At 32.9% G+C, this 26,109-nt stretch overlaps 1 protein-coding gene across 1 annotated transcript in view; it reads right to left on the bottom strand.

Moving 5' to 3' along the window:
• Positions 1-26,109, bottom strand: part of FSTL5 (follistatin like 5) — a 491,494-nt gene that overhangs the window by 93,976 nt on the left and 371,409 nt on the right. The window contains exons 9-10 of the mRNA XM_016200335.2: positions 11,423-11,584; positions 6,863-6,997 (exon numbers count right to left, since the gene is read on the bottom strand). Coding sequence (XP_016055821.2) covers positions 6,863-6,997; positions 11,423-11,584 — 297 coding nt within the window. The remainder of the gene's footprint in view (positions 1-6,862; positions 6,998-11,422; positions 11,585-26,109) is intronic.

The following is a 26,109-nucleotide window of genomic DNA, read 5'->3' as shown; positions in this document are numbered from 1 at the left end:
CAATGACAACTCTTATTCACTTTATAAATTTTGTAAAGCCCTTTTTCTAATAGACAAGAAACAGATAAGTTTTGAGTAATACTGAAATGGCATGCAGGCACTTGGGAAGGGAGCTAGCTTCACATGTATTTAAATTACATAAATCAAATTACAGCCATTGTAAAAAGTATTTAAATTAAGTTAGTTCAGTTGTCATGGAGACATGAAAGTAATTAAAAGTCAAATTAAAAAGCAATTATAAATTACAGCAAAATATTAAGTCCAGGGCAGTGTCTTCCTAAATAATTTCTGAATGTGTGGCAATTCAATGTTTCTCTACTACCTGTGGTTGTTGGCTTGCACAGCATATGCAAAATCAACTCTAATAGATAACCCAAATGTTTTCCAAAGGGTGGAGAACTGATATTCCTACCAGCAAAGTGTAATGATTCCTACTTTTTCAAATATCATCAAGTCTTAGTATTATGCAGCTTTTCAACTTTTGGTATTTTACTGGATGGCACTTCTCTGAGGTTAAAGATGTGTTCCCCTGATAACTGGTAAGTCAGCCTCATTTTGAATGCTAATGAGGACTATCTTTTGATAATATATATTGGCACTTCATTTTTCCTTATCTCTGAAAGGTCTTTTTAAAAATATGAGTTAGTTTTCTTTTGGATTATTTCACTTACATCGCTCCATCTATCATGTATCTATTTATCTAGCTAGTCATGATACTAAATGCTTGTCAGTTTTTTGTGTTGATAATATCTTTGAGGGTAAATATTTATGATTAAAACTTCTTAATTTTAAGGTTATCACACTGTTTTCTCTGATGTTTCTTCTGCTTTTGAAACATAACCCAAAAATTCCATTCTGATATTAACAGTAGTATAATTGTTATTTGAGAATAAATAAATCAATAAATGAAAAATGCTGTTAATTTTTAACATTCACTGAATATTATTCAATAGAGAAGTTATACTAAAAACATTTTAAGTAAGAGTGAATAATTCATATTTCTTTGGAAAAGCCAAAAAATTCTATTTTCCCCATATATTTACATATTAGTAAGCTTATTACGAAATAAAATGCACTTGGAATAATCAGATTCATGTGAAGATTAACCATGATTGATAAGCATTTATTATTTATATATATAATTTTTACTTAAGTATTATTATAATTAAATTAGAAAAAAGCTTTTTTCTTTGTCTTTAGTATAATCTCAGTCTTCTGATTCTAAACTGTATCAAAAAACACATTCTGACTTTCTATTAAGATATGTTTGAGATAACAGAAATATTTTATTCACTAATTATTTATTTATTAAAATTTCACTATTACCAAAATGTTTCGAAAACTTTTATTATTGTTTATACCAGAATTTAGTATAAAGATATGTATTAGAAAAATAGTGGATATGTTTAGGGGAAATATATGAAATAGAAAAGTTCCTTTTAATAAATTCCATATATAATAACATTTCATATGTTACATTTCATGTGTAACACAAATATAGAAATGTGCACAAAGTTGGAAACCAAAGCAAATCAAGAGGCAAAACAATAATCGCCCTGTCTGATTCACCCTCTCTGGCATATTCATTTCACAATCAGCTATTTCAGAAGTCAGAAACCTGAGCAAACAGAGTACAATAGGACACAGAGATGTACAATCTGGGCTCTTCGCACACAGTTGATAAAAATGTGTGGCATAAATTAGGCTTCACAGCACTTTAAGAAGGCCCCTCATTTCAGCCCTTTACTTCAGAGCAGCCATTTGGGAGACATGTTTGTTTCCTTATCTCTTGACATATTTACACTATTTTCTGGTTGAATTCCTATATCAGAGGACTCTAAGAAAATCATGGAGTAATGATAATTCTAACTTCTTTTTGAATCTAGCTACATAGTTATTTTGCAAACTATTCACCAAGTTTAAGGCTTCTGGAATCATGGAATCTTAAAGTGAACCCTAACATTTTCTCTCGAGCTCCAACAACAAAATATTAGTATGTAGATTTTCTAAAAGTGTCATAGAGATTTTATACTTAGCACTATCAGTCAATAAGCTTGTTTAGTCTTCATATCTGAATTAAAATAAATAAAATATCAGCACTGCTTGCCTAATTTTATCATAAAATAAATTAGGCAAATTGGCATTGTGTGATATGAGATGAGATAGTAATATTCCCCTGAAGGTAAATAATGCCTTGAAGACAAAATGTAGGCAATACGTAAAAATTAAAAAAAACTTTGAATCTTGTTTTGTTTTGTAGGCAATAGAGATGCACAACTACTTATGATTATAGTAAATCTGTCAATTCCATGACATTTAGATCACATAGCAACCTGTTAAATAACAAGACTTTACTCTTGTGCAAAAAGGCAATGTCTTAGAAACAGATCTATTTAATGATGGTGAAAGGGTGTTATTTAAATATATAGCCTTTAGGTATGGAAACCACAAGGCAGATACTTTCAGCATGTTCTTGGTTGAGATGAAATGGTTTATGGAACAAGTTACTTCTCAGCATGGGACAATATCTTTGGCCAGATTGAGAGCATGAATATCAGAATTTAGAGTAAATAATAAAAGCTCACAAAATAATATGTACTTATCAAGCATGGTTAATCTTGACATGACTCTGATTATCCTAGCTACATTTTATTTCATAATAAGCTTACTACTGTGTAAGTGTTTGTGACAAACATTACTTGTTTGTTTGTTTGTTTTGCTTTTCAAAAGAAATGTGTATGGAGTTTCCTCAAAAAAAAATGGGACTGCCATTTTATTCAGTGATCCCACTTCTAGTAATATAACCTAAGAAACCTGAAACATCAATCAGAAGGAATTTATGCACCCCTATAGTCCCAGCAGCCCAACGGATAATAGCTAAGACCTGGAAACAGCCCAAGTGCCCATCAGTAGGTGAGTGGATTAAAAAGCTGTGGCACATTTAGACCATGGAATACTATGCGGCTGTTAAAACGGACTTCTTACCCTCTGGGACAGCATGGAGGGAACTGGAGAGTATTATGATAAGCAAAATGAGCCAGTCAGAGAAAGACAAGTATCCCACGATCTCACTCATATGTGGAATCTAAAGAACAAAATAAACTGATGAACAAAATAGATCCAGAGACATAGAAGCATGGAACAGACTGAGGGATCTCAGAGGGAAGGTGGGGTGGGTGCGTGGGTGGGAAGGGATTAATCAAACAACTTACATGCATAACCCATGACACAGACAATACTATAGGGAAGGCCTCGGAGGGGTGGGGTGGAGGGGATCAATAGGGGAAAAAAGGGGACATCTGTAATACTTTCAACAATAAAGATAAATTTTAAAAAAAGAAATGTGAATTATTTACTCTCATTTAAAATGCTTTTAGTGTAACTCGTCTATTGAATAATATCCAGGGAATGCTAAATAAAAATTATTCCATTTTTCTTCAAATATTTGTTTTTATTTGGTGTTTTTTAAATCTAGTCCTTAGCTCATAGCTATCAGGGTGAAAATCTCACCCAGGCTATGATGTCCACACCTTTTCTTTATGGATTTTCCTTATTCTTGATTATTCTGTCTCACATTGGGGGAAGGTAAGAACTATTAATCCATGACTGCAGTATTTGACTTCACCTATACCTGTTTACAGGTGATGCTACTGATAGATTTATATTTTCTTCCTAGCCTTTGTGAACATTAAGATCCTACTTAAATAATATCATGAAATCTATACAACTGTTCTTTTGAAGTATTTTCTCCATTTTTTTAAAAAACATAGGAAGTAAATAAAGATAAGAGAGGTTAATTACTTTGTCTGTATTACCAAAGTATATTCTATCTCTAAAGTTGGTGATAACATATTCAAACTGCATTTATACTTAAAGAGGCCATGTTTTAATCTATTTTAAGACCCTTTCCTCTACTTCTAAAATAGGCAAATACTTCTTAAGCATTTATATATCATTTGAAATATTAAGGTACAAATGGCTACATTTTAACATATTTCCTTGTATTGCAGATTACACTCATTGCATTTTTATACTGATAATTAATTTATATGGGAATAATATAATTTGTTCGTTCAGTAATCTTGCGGTAGAGTTTAACACATTTAAATACCCTTTTAAAGAATCTTATAATTAATTTTATTTTATAACAGTCAAACAATATTAAATTATTTAAGTTAATCTTTAAGTAAGGACTGTTGCAATAGACCAGCATTTACAAATGTAATGCTGCCTATAACAATGATAAAAAGAAAAGTTATATATACTACTATTATATATTCAGACATTATATTCCAATGTTAGCAAGAAGCTAGATTAATCATATTCCTTACTAAAAATCTAGGAAGGTGTGGTATAATCTGTGCTCAGTGCTTAATGCAGCCAGTAGCTTAAAAGCTTTCGATAGCAGCTTGTATACTCCTCACTTTTCGTTTGCCTTAATCCTGAAGATGAATCATCATCTGGGAATTGACTCCCCTTGGGAATGGAAATATATCAAGTGCTTATGCTACATGCAAGATATTTTCAAATAAATAACGTTTACTCTATCTAAAACGCCTTGCATTTTTCATGTCATCTTCTCCTACTACCTGTTACAAGTACCACACAATCCCCTAAGGCCCCTTTCTACTCTCCTTTACATTTAAATCCTCCCTGTATGTCACTGCATTAAATCTTAGTTTTCAAACACTATCTCTAATGTAACTGTAGGAGTATATTATTTTGAAGCACCTTTTGTAGTTCAATTTGTCACATGCGAAAACCTCCAATGAGGCCTGTTGACAAAGTTGGGCACTGTAGCTCGAGGTTTTCCAACTCAAAGGTCGGGATCCAAGCAAAGCATGAACCCCTCAGCCATATGATGTTTTGCATGAATCGTTCACTCAACAGTATCATATTGCTGGGAAATGTAGTGCAAGAAAAAATGACTGGCACTACCATGTGGCTCTATTAAATAGAAAATAGCTGGATGATTACTCCCAAGCTGTAGCTAAGCAAAAAGTCTGTGTTGTGTGATTTAGCCCCAAATCACATTTTTATTGTTATCTACATGGAATCCAATACCTCTCTACTCTGTATCTTTCGAAAAGAAAACAGAAGAAGACATATTACAGATAATATTAAAAATATAATAGGCCCTAGCCAGTGTAGCTCAGTTGGTTGAGTGTCATCCCATGCACCAAAAAGTCACCGGTTCTATTTGATTCCAGGTCAGGCACATGCCCAGGTTTTGTGCTCGGGTGGGGTGGGGGTGGGGGGAGTGTGCAGAAGACAGTCAATCAATATTTCTCTTTCACATGGATGCTTCTCTCTCTTTCTGAAGTCACCAAAACATATTGAAAAAATATAGAATAGGAATGTAAATTCACCAATGTAAAGAGGAAATAAAGTATAGTTTTGCTTTGACTCTGTGACAAAAGTGGTCTCTGACACAAAAAGATAATGTCTTTTATTTAAAATATCTTAATAGCTTCCTTTAAAAAATGTATACTATATTGTAATCAGCTGAGTCAACTTTTTTAAATGTGAAGAGAAATAATGATATTTTATATTTGGATATATAACATAGATGCCCATCTATTTTCATATATAGCTATGTCTATATCTATCTATTATCTATCTCTATATTTATCTCTATACCTCTATATGAATTCATCAATCTATATCTCTCTATCTATTTATCTATCTATCATCTTATTCATGTCATTTATTTTCAGAAAATAAGCATGAATAGAGAAAGAGCTACTTTATGTCTCGCACTATGGTGAGTGCTTTGTAACATATGCACAGAAATCCCTCAGTGAGTTAAAATTTATTCCATATTACAGATAAGAAAATTAAAGCTCAGAGAGCTTATGTAATAAATACTGTAAGTCTACTGTCACTTCTTTATGACTTTCTTAATATCATTTTCTTTTCTCTATCTTACCGTAAGAATAGAGTACATGATACATATATATAAATTGTGTAAATTGACTGTTTATGTTAGTAATTAAGTTTGGGAGAATTCAAAAATGATATGCAGGTTTTCAAATATGCAGGGGGTCAGCGTCCTTAACACCCATGTTGTTCAAGGATACACTGTACATCCAAACCCAGTTCCCAAAGAGCCATACTTCAGTGTGTGTGGACCTGGAGAAGGAAGTGTCTGTGGATTTGCCTATAGAGAGCTCACTTGATAAATGCTATTATAGTACTTCTAGTTCTGAGCAATTTAATTGCAACCAAAAATCTATCTTTAGCATCCCAACTCCATCCATATTCCTCTCACCAAGTAATAATTTTAAATAAAGGTCATTATTACTTAAGGTCTAACCAGAAGAGATGTAGAGTGATGACAAAGGATTTTTAGCACTAAACAAAGAACAGCCCTTGGAGCGGTGTTGGTGCCAGGGAAGTGCGTGTCTTATGGTGACAGCAACCACAGTCCCTGCAGCAAGGAAGCACTGCTCTGTAGCTATTGCACAGAAAAAAGAAAGATATCAATTTATTAAACCTATAGGATGTGCCTTGGCTATATTTTTGAGACCTTACATTTCCCAAGTCATTTGGGAGAGGGATTTTGGAAGGGATTTAAATTCCTTTAGGAGCAAACAAACCTGAAACACCTTATGTACACTCCCAAAAGAAACAGAATCATTTCAGTGTTGTGTTAAAAATTTCACAAGCTTGTTTTTAATTCTTAAATATATTTTTAATATTTCAAGATTCCTATCTTTCCTACGTAGGAAGTTTTTCAATGCATTATTCATTTCACAGAGTTTTCTGCTTCTTTCGCTTTTTGAAAACAGCTTGATTGTAAAGTTGAGTACAGTGTGCGCGTGCGCGTGTGTGTATGTGTGTGTGCACGCGCGGTACTTACGGGTCTTTCTAGCAGAGTCTTCCACAAAGAGAGAAGAGATGTCTTCATCCACCCCTGCTTCATTCTTTGCGATACAAGTGTACGCGCCGGTGTCTTCATAGCGCACGTTGCTTATGTGAACCTCACTGCCGTTGGCTGAAAGCAGAAGGCAAATGCAACTTGTAAACTCCAATTTCAGTTTTGATACAGTGATTTCTGATCACACAGTCGAACAATTCTCTTAGCTTGCCCTAATTAAACTATTTTCCTTCTTACTTCCGTGCTTTGGAGGCATGCCAAATTATTCCAAAAGCATTCAAGTGTTTCATAAACCGTGCTGTCATTCTATTAAAGAGCCCAATACTCGGTACCAAATGCACACACTTTCTATTGTTCATTCATTTCCTATTTCCTACAGTGCATAAGGAGTATTTCACGTTGATAACTGTAATCTCATTTATATATTTATTTTTAATATTCAGAATCTACTTTGCCCCAAGCTTTCACAAAAGTTTTAAATAATACTAATATGGTTCATTCGCAGAAGGATATATGTTAAAAAAAACATTTTCATAAAGAAATTAATTGAGCTATATCATGCAAGTATAATATGATTGTCACTTATCAAGTTTGCTATTAAGTCCACATTATATATCTGGAATTATTAGGTAAGAAGAACAGAGTGGTAGTAACACACGATTTGTTTGCAAGATTTTCAGTCTTTTGACATAAATATACCTAAAGTCAACAATATTGTAATACGGAAATTGATAAAGTCAATGTGTAACCAAAAGGTCAAGGAAATCATTTGTCTAACTTCAAAATCTTGTGAAATAATATTTTAAGTTAATCCTTGAATAATGAGTAGCATTCCCCAGTGTGGAACCTGGATAAAATTAACCTTTTACTATATATTGGCAATATACAAGGTCCTTTCACACACATTATTTCTTAATTATCTCAAATGATATTTAATTTCTAGATGAAGAATCTGAGACTCAGAATGACCTTATGCAAGTCACTCAACTTAAAGGGGAAGGCTGGACTTCTGCTCTATCAGACTCTAAAGTTCACTGTTTGCTGTGCTCATCTGTTTAGGTTCCTTTTCTCTTTTGTTTTCTTTCCTTTTGTCTTCTTTCCTTTTGTTTTCTTTTTTTCCTTGTGTGTCTCTGCATGTGTGTTTATGTGTAGGTGTTCCATATTATCCAATCTCAAGAACACTATGCACCATGTGCAATAGAAAGAAACATGACCATTTGTGACAGGGGACAAAACAATCAGTGTGGCTGTTTGGGGAAAGAAGGTGGAAACCCATTGGGGAAAGGTTTTGAATGCCATCCCTAGGGATGTGAATGGGATAGGGAGGAGTGAGTGTTTGAGAAGAGATGATAATCATCCGAATGACCTGGACCTCTTTCTCAATTTATAAACATTACTGCACACCTTCATTCCCCCGATTCTTTCTTGAGAATCACTTGTTCAGAACATAGGTTGGCAATGTTAAGTTTTTGGATTTGTTTTTGTTCTTGCTGTAAAAGGCCAGATAGTAAATATTTTAGGCTTTGTGGGCCATACAGTCTCTGTGGCAACTACTCAACTCTGCTATAGTAGGATGAAAGCAGTCATAGATATTTTTAAAAATAAATGTGGCTGTATTCTGATAAAATAAAAGAAAAAAGAAAAAAAATGTTTTATGTACAAAAATAGGCAGCTTTCCAGATTTGGCCTGTGGGCATTAGTTTGAAGCTCCCTGCTCTAAAAGGTAGGGAGCGAACGATGGATTTAATCCTACATCAGCTTCTTGTTTTGTGTCTCCACAGAACATACTTTTCTTTCAAAACCCACACACTTAACCTAAATTCTTTAGAGTTTTTGAAACATCAAATCAATGTATTCTGTCTTCAAATTCTCTCTTCTCGATATTTTTATGTGTTTTCCTAACTCATATATCTCACGGTATTTCCTTCCTTCCCTACATAATCTAGCATTTTTAGATGTTTCCTACTCTATTGCCAAGCTACCAATTCCCTCATCCATTTATCATCCTGACCCATATGCCTTACTAACCTCCAGAACTAGGACAAGCTGACATCTCTGTGTACCTGGTGTCCCTGCACCTAGGTTTTTGAGTAAATTATGAGACTAGGATATTAGCAAACTTACAAATTTGCATATTCACAGTTTTCAATTTGCAGGATGTTCAGTGCTACCTGATGTTTATTTCACTTGACCTTTAAAGTTAGAGGTCTTTCATGTCCTACTCCACTTTTAGTTCAAATCTTTACTCTTTGCTTGATGTTTCCATTCTAACACTAACTTCTCACCCTAAGTGATTAGAAAGTAAACCCAAGTCATTTCACAATATATACATGTATCAAACCATCATGTTATGTACCTTAAATTTACACAATGTTATATATCAATTATGTTTCAATAAAAACCTGAAAAAAATAAAGTCAATCCAAAACATCCTATTTCCATCTACACCTTCACCATTATTTACTTATCGACATAAATTTTCTCTGTTTCTTTCCAAGGTAAGTCTCCCCTTTTCCTGTTGATTTCTACAAATCTCTGTGTATCCTTCCCTTCCTCCATTATCTACATACACATCTCTCTCTTTCTTGATAGTGGGTCAAACTGATACATTATCCAAAGAGAAAGCAATATCTTCATTAGTCCTAGCCTTTTCCAACAGCATATACTATTACCTTTTCTTTTTCCCTCCTTTCAAAGAGAGGAAGAGATTTTTATGCTTTTTGCCTCCTTTTTATTTTTAAAGCTACTGAAGACTGATTGCTATTAATCCTGTTTTTCTAAATGTCATGGGGACAAATGAATCACCTAACCCAGGAACACATTTTAATGACCTTCTGTGACCTTTCTATGCATCTGACATTATTAACGTTTTTGCCATCTTTAGCTTTCTTTTTTTTCTCTTATGTATTATCACCTTTTTTTCCTGCATCTCCACTGATTTTTAGTATCTTGTGTTATTTATCTTGATTTGCCTGCCCATAGAATATGTCTGCTTTTCCGCGATTTTACTTCCTGTCATTAACATGTTATTCCATCCACTGCCAGCTATTCAGTTAGCGCCTAGACATGGACCTCACACAGAAACAATAAATAATCAGCTAATGAATAAATGAACAATTAAATAACTATAGTATTTGGGAATATGTAATTGTACATAAAGCCACACGGAATTTCACACCCCTATACATCCAGACTTATCTCTTAGGTTGTGCTCCTTACTCACCTTCTATTAGTTGCCATATATTCTCAAAACTTTACCTATTTTGCCTTGTTTTGAAAATGACAATAGCTATTTTAGAATGGTCTCCACTCTTTCAAGGTTGAGTCTGGAGTATAACCAACTCCCTAAATTTGCTTCCTATGTAATCTTGGAAATAAAGATATATGTTCTTTTGGTTTACTGCCATTTAATGGACAAGAAATGACAAAATAGGAAGCTAATTAGAACTTTCTTCACTTTTATTTCTGTTAATCAGATCAATCCTCTCCTCAGATTATAGACTGCAAAATGTAGTCAGTAGATGTAAACATGTAAATTTGTTGGGTCTACTTAAAGGTCAAAAATACTTTTATATGTCATCTTTGACTTGCAAAAATAAAGAAATCAATGTTTTGATAGACTTATTTTAAAATACTGATGAAACATATTCAGTGTTAAAGTGGAATAAGAGAAGTTTATACTTACAAAATTTTTAAATATACTTTTCCTCCCAAAAAGTATGGATTGAAGGAATTAAAGGTATATAATAAATAATACAATGGCATGCAATAGATATTCAAGTAAAATGACTTCTTGTGTGCTACTCTTGACAAAAGAAATGAGATTTGTATATTTTCTCACTAGTATAATCAACATGTGTGTAACTGCTTTTTCATTATTTAGATTATTTGACATTGCAAAGATTGTCTGTTTTTGTTTTTCGCTTACCATGTGACTATAATCTGTATAATTTATTATGTATACACATTAGAATACTAGAACATGTAGAAATATTTTATATATTAAAATATAATAATTTAATAACCTAAAGCAATGTAAATGTAAAGCATTTAGTAACATTTTTATATTTTTCTACCTTCATTTGCAAAGTATACTGCAAAACATTCACTAAAGAACTTCTATATCATCGACACCCTCTATAATACATATTTTAATGTATGATTTAAATAGTCACTTCAGAAATAGATTATATGAACAGATCCAATTATTCTGTTCATCATATATCTGCTATAATTCAGAAGACAAGTATTTTAAAGGTATATAATTTAATATTTTCTTATCACCAAATAATGACATAATTAATCATTATGACAAGACTATTATTTAAAACATTAAAAATATTAAAAGACTCTATTTCAAATATAATGTCTTAAATACAACCACATTTCCTTTATATTCATGACATTTTATTAACACCAAGATTAATTTTCTTTTTTTCCTTCTTTCTTTTTTTACCAAGTGCTATAAAACATGATATAAATTTTAGTATAAAATTTCTACCTGGTCATTTAAGAGGGGGGAAAAAAGCAAGTAAAAAGCACCTTGAAGTGTGAGTTGTTTGGACAGTTTTGGTGTAATATCAATTCCATTCTTCAGCCAGCCCAGCTGAGGGTTTGGTATGCCCTCTGCATGGCACCTCAGACTTGCAGTTACCCCTGGCTCTCTAGCCTGACTCTCTGGGTACACTCGGATCACTGGAGGAACTAAAAGAAGAAATGAAAAAGAAAGTGAATTAGTAATCCATATTTGATTTTCTGAAACAAAGAAAAAAATTGCAATATAAGAAAAATATAAATTAAATATTTTAATGATGTTGCATATTTTTACAGGTCTTGGTTTCCAAATATAATTATCTACAAAAATGTACCAGAGATCTTTGGATGAAGACTATCCTGAGACTATGCAAGCGAAAATTACAAGCTGAGCTTGGGATATCTTGTTTCAATCATTAAAGAAGTCCTCAAAGAATGATAGGAACATATTTTAAAATGACATTGTGTATACATAGATTGAAATAATTAATTGGTAAGAGAGTAAGAATTGGTAAGAATTATTATTGGTAAGATGACAGTACTCCAAAATTGGTATCTAGGTAAGATGTAATCCCCATCAAAGTCAAACTGCATTTTTGCAGAACTGGAAGAGCTAATCCTCAGAGTCATATGAAGTAACAAGGGGCCTCAAATAGCCAAAACAATTTTGAAAAAGAACAAAACTGGAGGCCTCATACCTCTCAACTTTCAAACATACTATAAAGCTTCAGGAATCAAAACAAAGTGGTACTGACAAGGATAAAAAGATATATTAAGAATAGAGCTGAGAATGCAGAAATCAGCCTATAAATCTATGGTCCATTGATTTTCAACAAGGATGCCAAGAAATAGTTATTTCAAGAATTGATGCTGGAGAAATTGGATATCCACATGCAAGATAATGAACCTGGACCCTACCTCATACCATATATAAAAATTAACTCAAGATAAATAAAAAACCTAAATGTAAAAACTAAAACAATAAAACTCAGAATACAACATAGAGGTAAATCCTCTTGACCTTGTATTTGGCCATGGTTCCTTAGATATGATCCCAAAACAGGGGCAACAAGGAAAAATAGATAAATTGATCTTCATCAGAATTAAAATATTTATTACATAAAAGGACCCTATCAAGAAGGTGTAAATGCAGCTGAGTAGAAAAATATATTACAAATTATATCTGATAAGAGACTAGTATCCAAAGTATATAATAAACTGTCACAACTCAGCAATTAAAAGGCAGACTTCCCCTTGTACAAAGCAAAGGAAACAAAATGAAAATGCAACCTACAGAATGGGAGAAAATATTGGTAAGCCACAGATTCAATAAAAACTTAATATCCAAAATATGCTAGGAATTCAAACACATTCATAGCAAAAGTAACTCAATTAAAAAGTGGGCCAAGGACCTGAATAGACAATATTCAAAGAAAACATACAAGGGCCACAGGTACACGACAAGGTCTTTAACATTGCTGCTCACCAGGAAAATGCAAATCAAAACCACATGAGATATCACTGCATATCTGTTATATTGTCTATTATCAAAAAGACAGCAGATACATGCTGACGAGGGTGTGGGGAAGAGGGAACATCTGTACACTGTTAGTTGAATGTAAACTGGCACAGCCACAACGGAAAACAGTATGGAAGTTCCTCAAGAAGCTAACAATAGAACTAATAAAGGTTCTTTCTGAACTTTAGCCTCAATATTCTCTTCAGTAAAAATGAGATTTGATTTATGTCTCCTTTTATTCTGTGATATGTGTCAGTTATTCTGGGGATAAAAAACAACAGCAGTACTTAAAAAGTGAAAATAATAATATATTCATAGATAACACAGAATGTTTGTGCTGAAGCCCTTATAGTCATATTAACTTAAAAATGAGTCACACACAGGCTGAAAGGCTCTCCCAGATCACATAGCTTGTGAGAGTCCAGAGTTGAGACTAAAATCCAGGAGGCTCTGACTCCTGGGCCAGTGCTCTTTAAACAATCAGCCTGGCTGATTGTGGTCTCTAATAGCCACTGAATTTAGCCAACAGGAAAGAAAATCTGATGTGCATTAAAAGTATGTTCCAAATTTGACTGGTCAGCAACTCCGACAGCAACAACAACAAAAAATAGAACTACCTTATAACCTAGCAATCCTGCTCCTTGGCATATATCCAAAGGAAACAACAACATTGTCTCAAAGAAATATTTCTATTCCCATGTTCATAGCAGCATTATTCCCAATAGCCAATGCATGGAAACAACATAGGTGTCTATCAACCAATAAAAAATAAAGTATGGTACATATACATAATGGTATATTACTCAGCTTTAAAAAAGAAGTCCTGTCATTTGTAACAACATGAATGGAACTGAGGGCATTATGCTAAGTTAAATAACTCAGCATAAAAAAATTAAAATGAGCAAAGGATAGTAACAATCAGTTATAAGATGGATAAGGTCTGAGGATATAATCTATAACATAGTGACTAAAGTTGATAACACCGTATTGTATAATTGAAACTTGCTAAGAGAAGAGAACTTAAAGGTTCTCACAAAAGAAAACATTAAAAACAAATACACAAAAAAAGAAGGAAAGTCAGATTGATAGCTAAATTCTTACAGAAACTAAAGAGACTTTATAATCAGCCTCTATAATCAGCCTTTATAATCACTCAATACATACCTTTAAATAAACATATTTTAAAAACACAAACTTCTAGCAGAACCTATGCAAAGTGTAGTGCAAAATCTAAAAAATCTTATAACATTTAAAGAAATTTAATACATTAAAACCCTTTATTCAAAGAAAACTATAGAATTTTCTCCAAACTAAAGAAGAAATAACACCAATCTTATATAACATCTAGAGAATAGAAAGGGAAGGGGTTACATTTCTCTGGGAATGTTAAAATATCTGTACAAATTTTTCGATACGCCTATCTTCAAGAGAGTACAAACTGTCATATGTAAGATAGAGAAGATGAGAAATTCTCCTCATTTTACATGTGGGCTGAATTGGGTGACTCTTGTTAACAAATAGAATATGGCAAAGTGATAAGGCCAGATACTTAATATTAGGCCATAAAAGGTATTGCAGCATCCGCCTAGCTCTTTTTTGGATCACTTGCTCTTGGAGAAGTCAGCTGCCATGACAAAAAGATACTCAGTCAGTCTTATGGTGATGTTCATGTATCGAGAGACAGAGAGAAGTCCCATGCCAACAGCCAGCAAAGGACAAACAGGCATGTGAGTGAATCATCTTGGAAGTCCTCCAGCCCCAATTAAGCTTTCAGATGACTGCAGCCCTAGCCAAAGTGTTAAATGCAGCCTCAGAGAGAACCTCATACCAGAATCACACAACCAAGCTGCTGTAAATTTTTTTTATTATCCTATTTCTCTATTATCTCATATCTCTATTTACTGTTATCTCATAAAATATTTGTTGATCTAAGTTACTAACAGAAGGGCTTGCCTCATTCAGTCATTGTATCCCCATACATAGCTGAGTGACTAAAGAATCTTAGAGCATGGAGAAGTCCACAGGATGTGTGTTACAGGCTTATCACACCTATCTCTTCACACTCACTCTCACATTTTAGCATTTGCTCCTTAGAATAGCCATGATGACCATGTACATTACATTTGCTTTAATAAGAATATGACAGTAAACAAGGGAAAATGCTCTAGTTAACAGTTGAAGAATTTTCTGTAGGCGCTATCTTAGCAAAATACAATAGACAGAAGTTTTGTTCACCTGGACCATCATATACTTTTGTTAATGTATATAGTCGGTAACCAATCTGACACTCTCTTTACGGTTAAAAAGCCAGCCAAAAGTTAATTTTATTATGTTCCTTTCAAGTGACTGGTGGAGCCATTTTATATACAAATTTGATTTACTGAATTTATAAAATCAATACAAATCAAAATATTAATTGAAGTCACTGAGTCAGGACTATAGATATGTTTATAACCCCACTGGCCTCTCCATTCCCTCTTTTGGCTATATTTTATAAATATTAAACTAGACTCATGTCAACTATAACATAGAGACAAAGGGTAGAGAGGGGTCCTCAGAAGGCCCAATAATACTTTGAGTCTGCAGCTGAAATTTTTCCTTGTATATTGCCTTTAATCATTCCAGGGCAGTAAAATAATAGACTTCTAAGGCTCTTAGCATCAGAATCCTGCTACAACCTTCCCTCTCTCCTAAATATAATTCAAAACAAAACAAACACAAACATCCACAACAATGATGGAGAGTAAAAGCAAGTTCTTATTTTTTTTTGCTCCTTGATAACTATTTGAGTAGTTTATTTTGAAATATCAAAGACATTTTCAAAAATAGTTCTTATAATATTTTGTACCTGTCTTCCTGGTAACATAGAGCATATGTTTAGGCTCTTTTGATATATCTAGCACAGAATAGTTTTTGTAACATTTTATTATATAGGAAGTACAAATAAATAACTTTTTAAAGAGGTTTGTTAATATACTTCCAGGAAAACCACCTTCATCATAAGATCTGGATGAAAGAGACTCTTTCAAATACTCAGACCTAATCTCTAATCTCGTAACAAGTTGGGAGTTAGGAGATGAGCTTTTTAAAAAGACATATTTAATAAAGGCAAGTATATCTTGTCATAAAATTTACAGACAAAGGAAGAATCAATGCTTCTTGCAACATTCTTTAGAAGAGCAAAAAGTTGAGACAACCTGAATATATTTAAAAATTGGTTTGAAAGGAAGCACATCAATCAACTAAATGATAATAATGGATCTACATCATTCATATTAGAAAATATAAATATTCTATTAGTCACACATACTATCACTGATACTGCCCAAAGGACAACTTTTCAAATAAGATGTTTAGTTTCCCCTGGCATTCCTAGCTGTTTCTACTTTATTGACATACTTGTGCATGAACTGAAAAAACAAAACAAAAGAATGATAATAATTTTGTCATATTGAACTTTACTATACAAATAGTGCATATTTTAAAAAATAAAAATACTCTCATATAATAGGCTTCTGACTTAGTACATTGGTATCAAATGATCACCTGAAAAATCTCTCAGCGCTCATAGAATTGAAGAATAAGTGATTGACATGACAACTATTTAACCTCAGTGACAAGCTACACATTTAAAAGTAGCTTATTTTTCCCAGGATACATATTATGAAATATAGATGAGGATTGATGGCAGCCTGAATTAAAAAGTCAATAATCCCCCAGAGAGCATTTCAAGCCATTTGTTACAGTCATTTTTAGTTAGGAAGTGCACTCTATGAACTTATCTCTCCTTCCCATTGACAGTGAATGAAAAAAGAAACTGACAAAGAACACCAAAGGGTTTTCAGATTGGATTTAGAAACCAATTTGTGTGCAGTATCATGAAAATCTTTAAATAAGGCTCCTAATATTATAAGCAAAATGGTGATACTTAAAAACAAGTGTCTATATACTCTGAAAACTTCCTAATGATATTCAATGTCACTATATTAATTCAGGAAGCAGTTCAAACTAGTTGGCTTTATTTGATAAAATATTATCAAGTAAAGTCAAATAATGTTAACATGAAATAACATTATTTGTGTTTACATATGAACATTTAAATAGTTGAGATTACATATTATTGCATTTCATTCTATAAAACATAACCAAGTAAGTTTTTATCACTTAAGATGGAAGAAATACAAGAAGATATAAATGTATGAATTTTATCCATGAATAAAATTTAAGAAAGATATAAAATCTGATTTGTTTATTTTTCATTTTAAAATAACAATTTACAAATATTAACTGAGCAACTTCTGTGTGTGGCACATTGTCTGGGTGTCTTTCTGTCTGTCCCATATGCTCTCTTTTATGTTTTAAGCTGTTGTGTGGCTGCTCAGTTCAGGTTTTGAAATGAACCAAATGGAAAATTTTTAAAAACATATTCTTGGTTGAAATTCTCTGGTACTGATTATAAAATAAATGTCCCCACAGAAGTATATACTTGGAATCTAATATAAATTCTGAATTAGTCTTTTAGCAGTAATATTTAAGGTATATTTGAGACCCTTGAAAAATTGCATTTAAAAATGTAAGTCAAATAAATTATCAGTGTATTTATAGTATTTTGGGGGGGTATCAATAATTCATCTCAAATAGCTGTAACTTCTCAAGGAAGCTGTGCTACCTGTTTTCTATCACTCAGTTAATAAAACAATATTACCATGTGGTTAAAATTAATATAATGCAATTGTATTTAATTTAACCAATTGTAGAAAATAAATGGTAAATAGTTGGATACTGTATATGGAGGATTCGTTGTTCTCAGAGTACATGCACAAGGGGTTCTGATACTAAGAACATTAAATTGAGAAACCAAAAAAGTATATAAGCTAAAAAAATTAAGTATAATTAGTATAATTATTTATTTTTAGGTCTTTCTTTTGCAAACTTTGGGGTTTATATGGAATCAGTTATAAATATTTCTCAGTTCAAAACCAAGTATTTAATAATAATAATAGACAGGTATAAAACTGGGTTAAAGTTGATGGATATATTTCTTGAAGGTTCTTAATAATTTTATTGTGATATAATAAATTAGTGATTTTCTTAATATTTGGATAGATCTAATAGAATTATTCTAATCTAATAATCCTTTAATTGAATATTAGAAAGGATCTAATGGGGGGAAAAAATTTGATCTCTATAATACCAAACCTTGTTTTTCCCCCATCTTTCAACTTTCATTCTGGGATCTTTTTTTAGAAATGTCTGCACTCTTGCCAGAAGGTATGGAAACAGCATAATCTGGGCCCTTTAAAGCCTGATTTTAGAGTCAGGAGGCAGAGATCACTGACCCAACACAATGACTTTACTCTAACTGAAAACAAAAATGAATTTTGGGTGAGTTAGCAGGTCACAGGTATGTATACAATTAAATACAGGGCATTTTTTCCCCTTTTCTCAGTGGCATTATCTTGCATTCTTTTGAAGGATTCTATCATTGCTCTTCCAAAATTATTCACACAGCTGCAACTTTGAGAAAAGGTTCTAAGAAAGCTTACGGGTAAGAATATAAATGTGCCTGAAGTAGTGCTGACTCACAGTGGCATCTGGATTGTTCTGTTTGTATTATGATTCCTTTGTCATTTAAGCAACTTCCCTATGAAAAATTACAGACTGGGTTTAATAAATATTTTAAATGCTACTGAGCTTGTCCAATGCCTTTTGTCTCTGACATTATTAAAGCCATCAATTTCTCTTTAACTTTGTCCCAAAGCAGTCTTTTTATATTCATGACTTTCACACTGCCTCTTGTCAATATTACAAAACCCTCTGATCACATTATACAGCCTTCATAAAAGTATAGCGGATGCAACAAATGTTGGAGGCAAAATATAAATTAACACCAACATCCTTATGGTCCTAAACTTTTGTGATTTATTTTTTATTTGGTCTTCCTATTTATCTTGCAGCATTGTAAAAACTCACAACTTTTTAAGCTCTTTGGAAAGGGACAGCAGTTCATCCTAGTTTAATTAACCTAAATCTATTCTGCTGATCCTTAAAGTCTGTGGCTCTTTTAATCCTCAATTATGAAGTCTCACAAGCCATCATTTTCAGAAATGCTCTCTGAAGCACAAAAGAAAGCGTAACAAAGGCATTCAAGGCAACAATACAAAGGGTGTTTTTCTAAATCTATGGGCGAAAACACAAGAATTAATGAAATGAATTGATACATTAAAAAGTGCCTGCATTTAAAATTAGATAGATAATGCTAGAGTACTATGCTAACATTTCACATGAATCCCTTCTCCCAAAACTAACCTAAATATGAGAAGGTCGATTTTTCCACAAACTCATCTGAAAGAGATGTTACAAAACATTAATTTTGGTAAATGAGTTCTCATTTTATATTAAACTAAATTTCATTGACTGCTACATGGGTATGTTTTTATATACTCATTAGTCATTTTGATTCCTTCCATGAATGGCCTGCTTATAGCCTTTACCATTTTTTTCTTGTTAATAAGTATGTATATTCAACTAAAAATGTACAATGATTATTTATTCCTTATTTGTACAATACATATTTATCTAGTCTATATATTTTGAATAATTAGAATACAGAATATTTTTATTTAATATAACCTAAAAAACATCTATTTTACTACTACTGGATTTCTTGTCTTGCTAAAGAAATACACTGGTTCCCTAGGATCTCTCTTCAGGTGTCTAAATGCTAATGTGTGTCCTGACTAGACAGGGGTATATTTTTTCATGCCCTAGTTGTGGTTGCTGCCAAGAACTATTGTAGGTTACTTCTAAAGCTAATGCCATGTTCTACTCAAAAATGGCATGCTTCCTGTAAGTTTATATGCAAATAATGTTGCCTCCAACATTAATCATAATATCTAGCCAAATTAAAAGACTAGGATTCATCTGTATATTGTCCCTCTAATTCATTAACAACCCTCCCTAAACAATCCACACTATAGCTATTTACCATAACATACTTATTTTTAATTTTTCCTCAATTTTATCTCATTTTTCTACCTTAAATTTAGAATTTTACTAATCTTAAAAATACCTTAAACTTAAAAAGTTCACTATTTCTAGCCTTTAGTAATTCAGAAATCTTTTAACTGGACTTCTGCCCCATGGCCCTGAATAAATCTATTTTCTACATCACTAGAAAAATTATTTTTTAATTGAAAGTAGGATGTTGCATCTCATCTACTCAAGGCCCTTTATTACATGGCCCCCCAATTTATTTTTAGAATAATATCCAAACTAATTTAACATAAAATATCTTTTTATGGCCTGTATTTGCCTTTCGAAATTTATACCTTGCCAGTCCTTTCTTAAATGGCTGTATAAATGTTTCCAAATTATCATGTGCTCCTCTCTCACCCCTCCTTCAACTCCTCCTTCCCCTATTTTATCTTTTCTCCTTCCCTTCTGCTTTCTCCTTCTCTGCTAACTCTCTCCCTCCTTTTTCTCTCTTCCCTTTTATTTGCCTCTGCCTTTTCCCTATAGCCTTTTTCTTTTTTTTCATCTCTCAATTTTTCTATTCATGTTTCAGTTGCAAATTTTTCATTCACTGTCACTATCTACATATCTATAGCTATTTACATATATATATAGTTATAATTATATACATTATATGTAGATTCTATCTATCTAGTTATCTATCTATCATCTATCACCTTTCTGCCTATCTAATCTATCTATCATCATCATCTATCTAGATTTATCACAGGAATGGGACCTTACACAACTCTCTTGTATGAGCTGGATTAACAGCCGCTGGGAGGCTGTTTGTTGTCTTCCTGCCTGACTCTGAAGCTTGAAGTCCACGGGGCAGACAGTCAAAAAGAGAAGATTGATGTAAAGTGTGAGAATAGGCAAATCCACAGAAACAGAAAGTAGATTAGTGGTTGCTGGGAGCTGGAGGGTTGAGGGTAAATGCCAAGTGACTGCTAATTGGTACAGGCTTACTTTCTGAGGTGGTGAAAATGCTGCAGACTTATTGGTGATGGTTGTACAATTCTGAGAATACAATGAAAAACCACTAAATTATACATCTTAAAAAGGTGAACTTTACGCTATGAGAATCATAGCTCAAAAAATACAAAGAAAGAAAAAAGTGAAAGAGCAAGAACAGTGAATACAATATGTTATCCTTTGTGTGGAGACAAAGTAAAAAAAATAGTAATAATGGTTTATGATGTTTCAGATCACTTGGATGAACTACATTTCCAAGAATTCCCTCTCTTGTATGTTTCCAGTTAGGATGGGTAATGAGTTACTTTAATTTTAATTTTGTCCAAGGCTTGGTGGGCAGAAGCAAAGCTCTTTTTGAATGTTGGAGCGGGGTCACAATGTGATCTTATAGCTCACATATATGGTTGCTTATCTGGGGCTCATGTGGTTGGTGTCAGGTAGCAGCCGGCTCACAATTGCTCCAACTTCCCTTTGCTTTGTCAGTTCCTGGGCATGGTGTGCATTTGATGCTATATGAAAGTCAGCCAGAATTTCAGGACTCTAGCTTCATCAAGTGTGGAGGCAGAGAGAGCTGACACGTGCCCTAGCCCAGTCTCGTGGGTTCCAGTCCACGTTCACAGGTTTGTATTTTTCCCTGCCCTTCCCCACCTTAACATTCATTTTCTCTTCTCCAATTCTCTCAATTCTGTTCCATTGATCTACATGCCTACCCTATGCCAGTATCCCACCATCTTGATTTTTGTAGCTTCATATTTTGCTCATCATAAATTTCTCTATTATATATTATATGATCATACCAGTGGCAGCAACTTTTTTTTATAAAATGGCAGTTTGTATTCAATATATGGGAGGTTGGGCTAACATCAAGAATGAAAACAGCCCAGTCGGTGTGGCTCAGCAGTTGAGCGTCGACCTATGATCCAAGAGATCGAGGTTCGATTCCCAGTCAGGGCACATGCCCGGGTTGCAGGTTCGATCCCCAGCAGGGGGTGTGCAGGAGGCAGCTATCAATGACTCTCATTGATGTTTCTATCTCTCTCTCCCTCTCACTTCCTCTCTCTGAAATCAATAAAATATATTTTTAAAAAAAGAATGACAATAGCTCTTCTAAGAATATAACTATTATTTGTTCACTGTTGGATTCTTAGCATCCAGTAGAGTACATAATAGATCTCAACTTGCAGTTATAAAATAAATTACATGTGTGAGCAAATGAATGAATGAGATGTCAGCTTTGTCTTCCAATAGTCACCGTCATAACATGCCAAAGTTGGCCCTGATTTCACCTCAGCCTCCATTTACTTCCTCCCCATTAAGGCTTTGTTTGTTTTCATAGCTTCTGCTCTTGTCAATAACATTGCTTCCTCTGCTCCTGTTAGTGCTCTGGTACGTGTCACCTGTAATATATACTTTGATCATATTCTAGAGGTCAATGGATAACACTACTACTTTCTGCTCCTTCCTGTTGTCTTATCCCTAATTTAGTCTACATCTTTAATAATTTAACTCTCCTAAACTATTCAACATCACCCTGACAATTTCACCAATCCGAACATAGATTGTTCTAGCCAGGTGTACTGTAAGCAAATTTGGAAAAAATTAAAGTTATAATTAATTTTTTAAATTTTTTATGAAATTTATTGGGGTAATATGGTTAAAATTACATAGGTTTCAAGTGTGATTTCACTTATATGTGAAATCTAATGAACAAAGATGTAATTTAAAATTAACGAAAATAGCCAATACAATTTAAGAGTTTTTCAAGTAGTAGTCTATTATTATATACAATGGAACTAAAATTTTTTAAAAAGAGAAATATTAAAATAATCATAATAAGATGCTAAATATGAAAATTTTTCATGTTAAAGTATTTTCTGCATATTAAAACAGAGTAAATAAAAATGGGACAATGACCCATCTACTACCACATAAGTATTTATTGTGGGTTTTTTTGGGCAGAAAATATGTAATATTCAATTTAATTTCCTTTGGTAATTAAATTTATTATCATTCAAATAAGTGACAGTCACCCTAACTAAACTTAAAATAGAAATATCAAATTATTGATATACATATATGCACAAATACTTATGCACATATATACATATATACACACGTTTTTTAATACAGTTCCAGTATTTAATGTGACATAAAAATAATTTAAATGTTCACAAAATAAGGAATCATTAGTGTTTTGGAAATATATTCCTATAAGTGTGAAAGCCTTAGAATTCTTATTTAACAAGAAACTGTAGTTTTCAGTTTTATCAATAGATGGCACTACTATTTACCATATTTTTTGCTACGCTCTAACAAAATATTTGCTGAAATATACCAGTTGGTTAAATAATATATTGTTCTTCCTCCTAAAACACTGACTTTCCATAAACAATTTATTATTTCCTTGATATAGTAATGTTATTTTAAAAGATTCGCTTTCAAAAGTTATACTAAAATTTTAATATATGATAATTACTACATAATACATTGTTAACATCCACACAATTTCCCAAATACTTTCTAAGAAATCTTTTTATATTAGTTTTAAGACATTATGACTTTGAGTAGAGTTTATGGGGAAGATGACTATTTAGTTGTGGGGGTGTTACTATTATTGGGTGTTTTGCTTACATATTACTTGTTTTTATTATTATTCTTTTTCTAATTACTAGTCTCAGATCAAAAAGTGAGTTGAAGGAAACTCAAAATTTAATAGCATAAATTATCTATTAATAGTGACAGAGCACTACTAATAGTCACAAATGATATATTTTCTATTGTTAATCCCTTATGCAACATGACACAAAATTATCTGCATGAAGCATACTCCCAAGTCACTATTACAGATGCCAGTGTACAGCAACCTCCTACTCAAATTCTCTGGCAAAGCTTATTTACACTAATTTGTGTTACTGGAGACATGGAGCCAAAAGCCAAGAAGAGATTCTCAGGCCATTACTAACAATAAAATAATCAGTCTTCCTATCTGTACTGATTTCTCTCTCTCTCTCTCTCTTTGGTATATCTTGTGTATCATAATCATATCATAATTAACAATAATTATAACATATTTTATAGTACTTGATCGATATGGAGTACCTACTGGCATTAAACTTTTAGAAGTATGTTTGCTTAAAAATCTCAATTACATTAAAACACCTCTGGCCCAGCTGGGCGTGGCTCAGCAGTTGAGCATCGATCTGGGATCCAAGCGATCGGTGTTGGATTCCCGGTCAGGGCACATGCCTGGGTTGCGGGCTCGATCAATGACTCTCTCATCATTGATGTTTCTATCTCTCTCTCTCCCTCTCCTTTCCTCTCTCTGAAATCAATAAAGATATATTTAAAAAACAAAACAAAACACCTCTGTACTTAATGTATTCTCAATAAGTATATTGAAATAAATCAGTATAGGTTTTTGAGGAAAAAATGTTCTTTGCCTGACCAAATCTTTCTTCCTGACTCTCATCCTGCTATTCAGAGAAAGTTGAAGCAAACCAAGGATGTTTCTTTGGTCCACTTTAAAACAGCTTTTCTTTTGCACTTCCCATACAACTTTTTGGAATTGCCTGACATCTCACATTTCAAAAAGGCTGTGTGTGGGTCAGAAGTACAGTTTTGCTTATGCCACCAGAACATTTAATTAATGATCTAACCTGCTGAGAGATTAATCCAAGTGCTTATTTTATCACTGTGAGGGCCATATATCTTGAGACACAAGTACCATGGATACATGTAGAGTGACCAGCTTTCACCAGTCCACATACCATTTTGTTGATTTACTTTAGTATGTTAAAAAAAGATTCCAGTTTAATAAACAGAATACATTAATAAAGATTTGTTCACTACTTTCTATTTGCAAAATACAAAACTAAGCCAGTAGAAAAAGTAAAGAATGAAATATGACCCTTGTTCTTCGGCTATCTAATTACAAAGTTCCATATACATTAGAAACCTATAATGAAAGTGGTATAAAAATCAAATTACTTTAAAAAAATATATATATCTTTATTGATTTCAGAGAGAGAAAAGGAGAGGGAGAGAGAGAGATAGAAACATCAATGATGAGAGAGTCATTGATCGGCTGCAGCCCGCAACCAGGGCACGTGCTCTGACCGGGAATCGAACCCTGATTGCCTGGATCCTAGGTTGACGCTTAACCGCTGAGCCACACCTGGCTGGGCTCAAATTACTTTTAATGAAAAAAAATCTAGTGATGCAGTATGTCTGAGGTGGGAAAGGTTGCTGTGAGCTGCAGTGTTCATTGATACATTCATGTAAAACACGGAAAACGAACTGAGTCTTAGAACACAGATCTGACCTGAACAGTCCAGAGGAAAAGAGACCCACCCATGTCAGAACTTGTGCCTTGAGAACTTTAAGGATTAATGTGTGCTATAAGTGTAAGCTGCATTGAAAAAGAAAGAAGAAATGAGGATAAAAGTCCTACAAATCAATTATAATAACCAACAATAAATATAAGAAAAGTATAAAACAGTATTAATTTGGAGAACTCATAAAAGCCTAAATACAGAATGTGCACATGTAACCCTACATTTTCGCAGGGTTCCAGAAAACAGTACACTATTGACAGAATTACTGCTATAAACAATATTTTATTCCATTGTTCAATTAATTTCTAAAATGTTCTTTCTAATTGGTCAAGTTTAAAAATGACAGTTATCCAAAAATGAAATCAAATTTACTGATATACTGTATGCTACTAAAAGTGTACTAAATAACATAAAGATTAAATAATGAGCCGTCATAACTTGTCATAATGCCTGCATTTACACTAAACTATTGTTTTGCAATTTAATATTTTCTTACTGTTTTGAATTGAACTACAATTTAAGCATAATATGGAAGAATTAATGATAAATAATGCACATGAAATGGAAAATTCAAGAAAACACCATCCCTAGTAACCATAAAATAGCACAGGGATAGAGAGTAGGCAAATTCATTAATTTAAATGAAGTAAAACTTATTTTTAGAACATATGGATTAACAAGTACACATGCAAATTGCAAAAGGTGCTTAAAATCTAATTAAGCTATCTTGAGAGTGCCCTCATGTTAAATCTTTAAGATCAAATAAGCCTCATTATCACATTAACCTTCTTTCGACTCTCTTGTTATACAAGTGTCATTACATTAATTAGCCATTACTGTTCTTTAAGTGCTGA

This window comes from Miniopterus natalensis, chromosome 4, assembly GCF_054644295.1.
Source record: "Miniopterus natalensis isolate mMinNat1 chromosome 4, mMinNat1.hap1, whole genome shotgun sequence".
In the NCBI taxonomy this organism is placed as follows: Eukaryota; Metazoa; Chordata; class Mammalia; order Chiroptera; family Miniopteridae; genus Miniopterus; species Miniopterus natalensis.
This window is presented reverse-complemented; position numbering and strand designations above follow the sequence as displayed.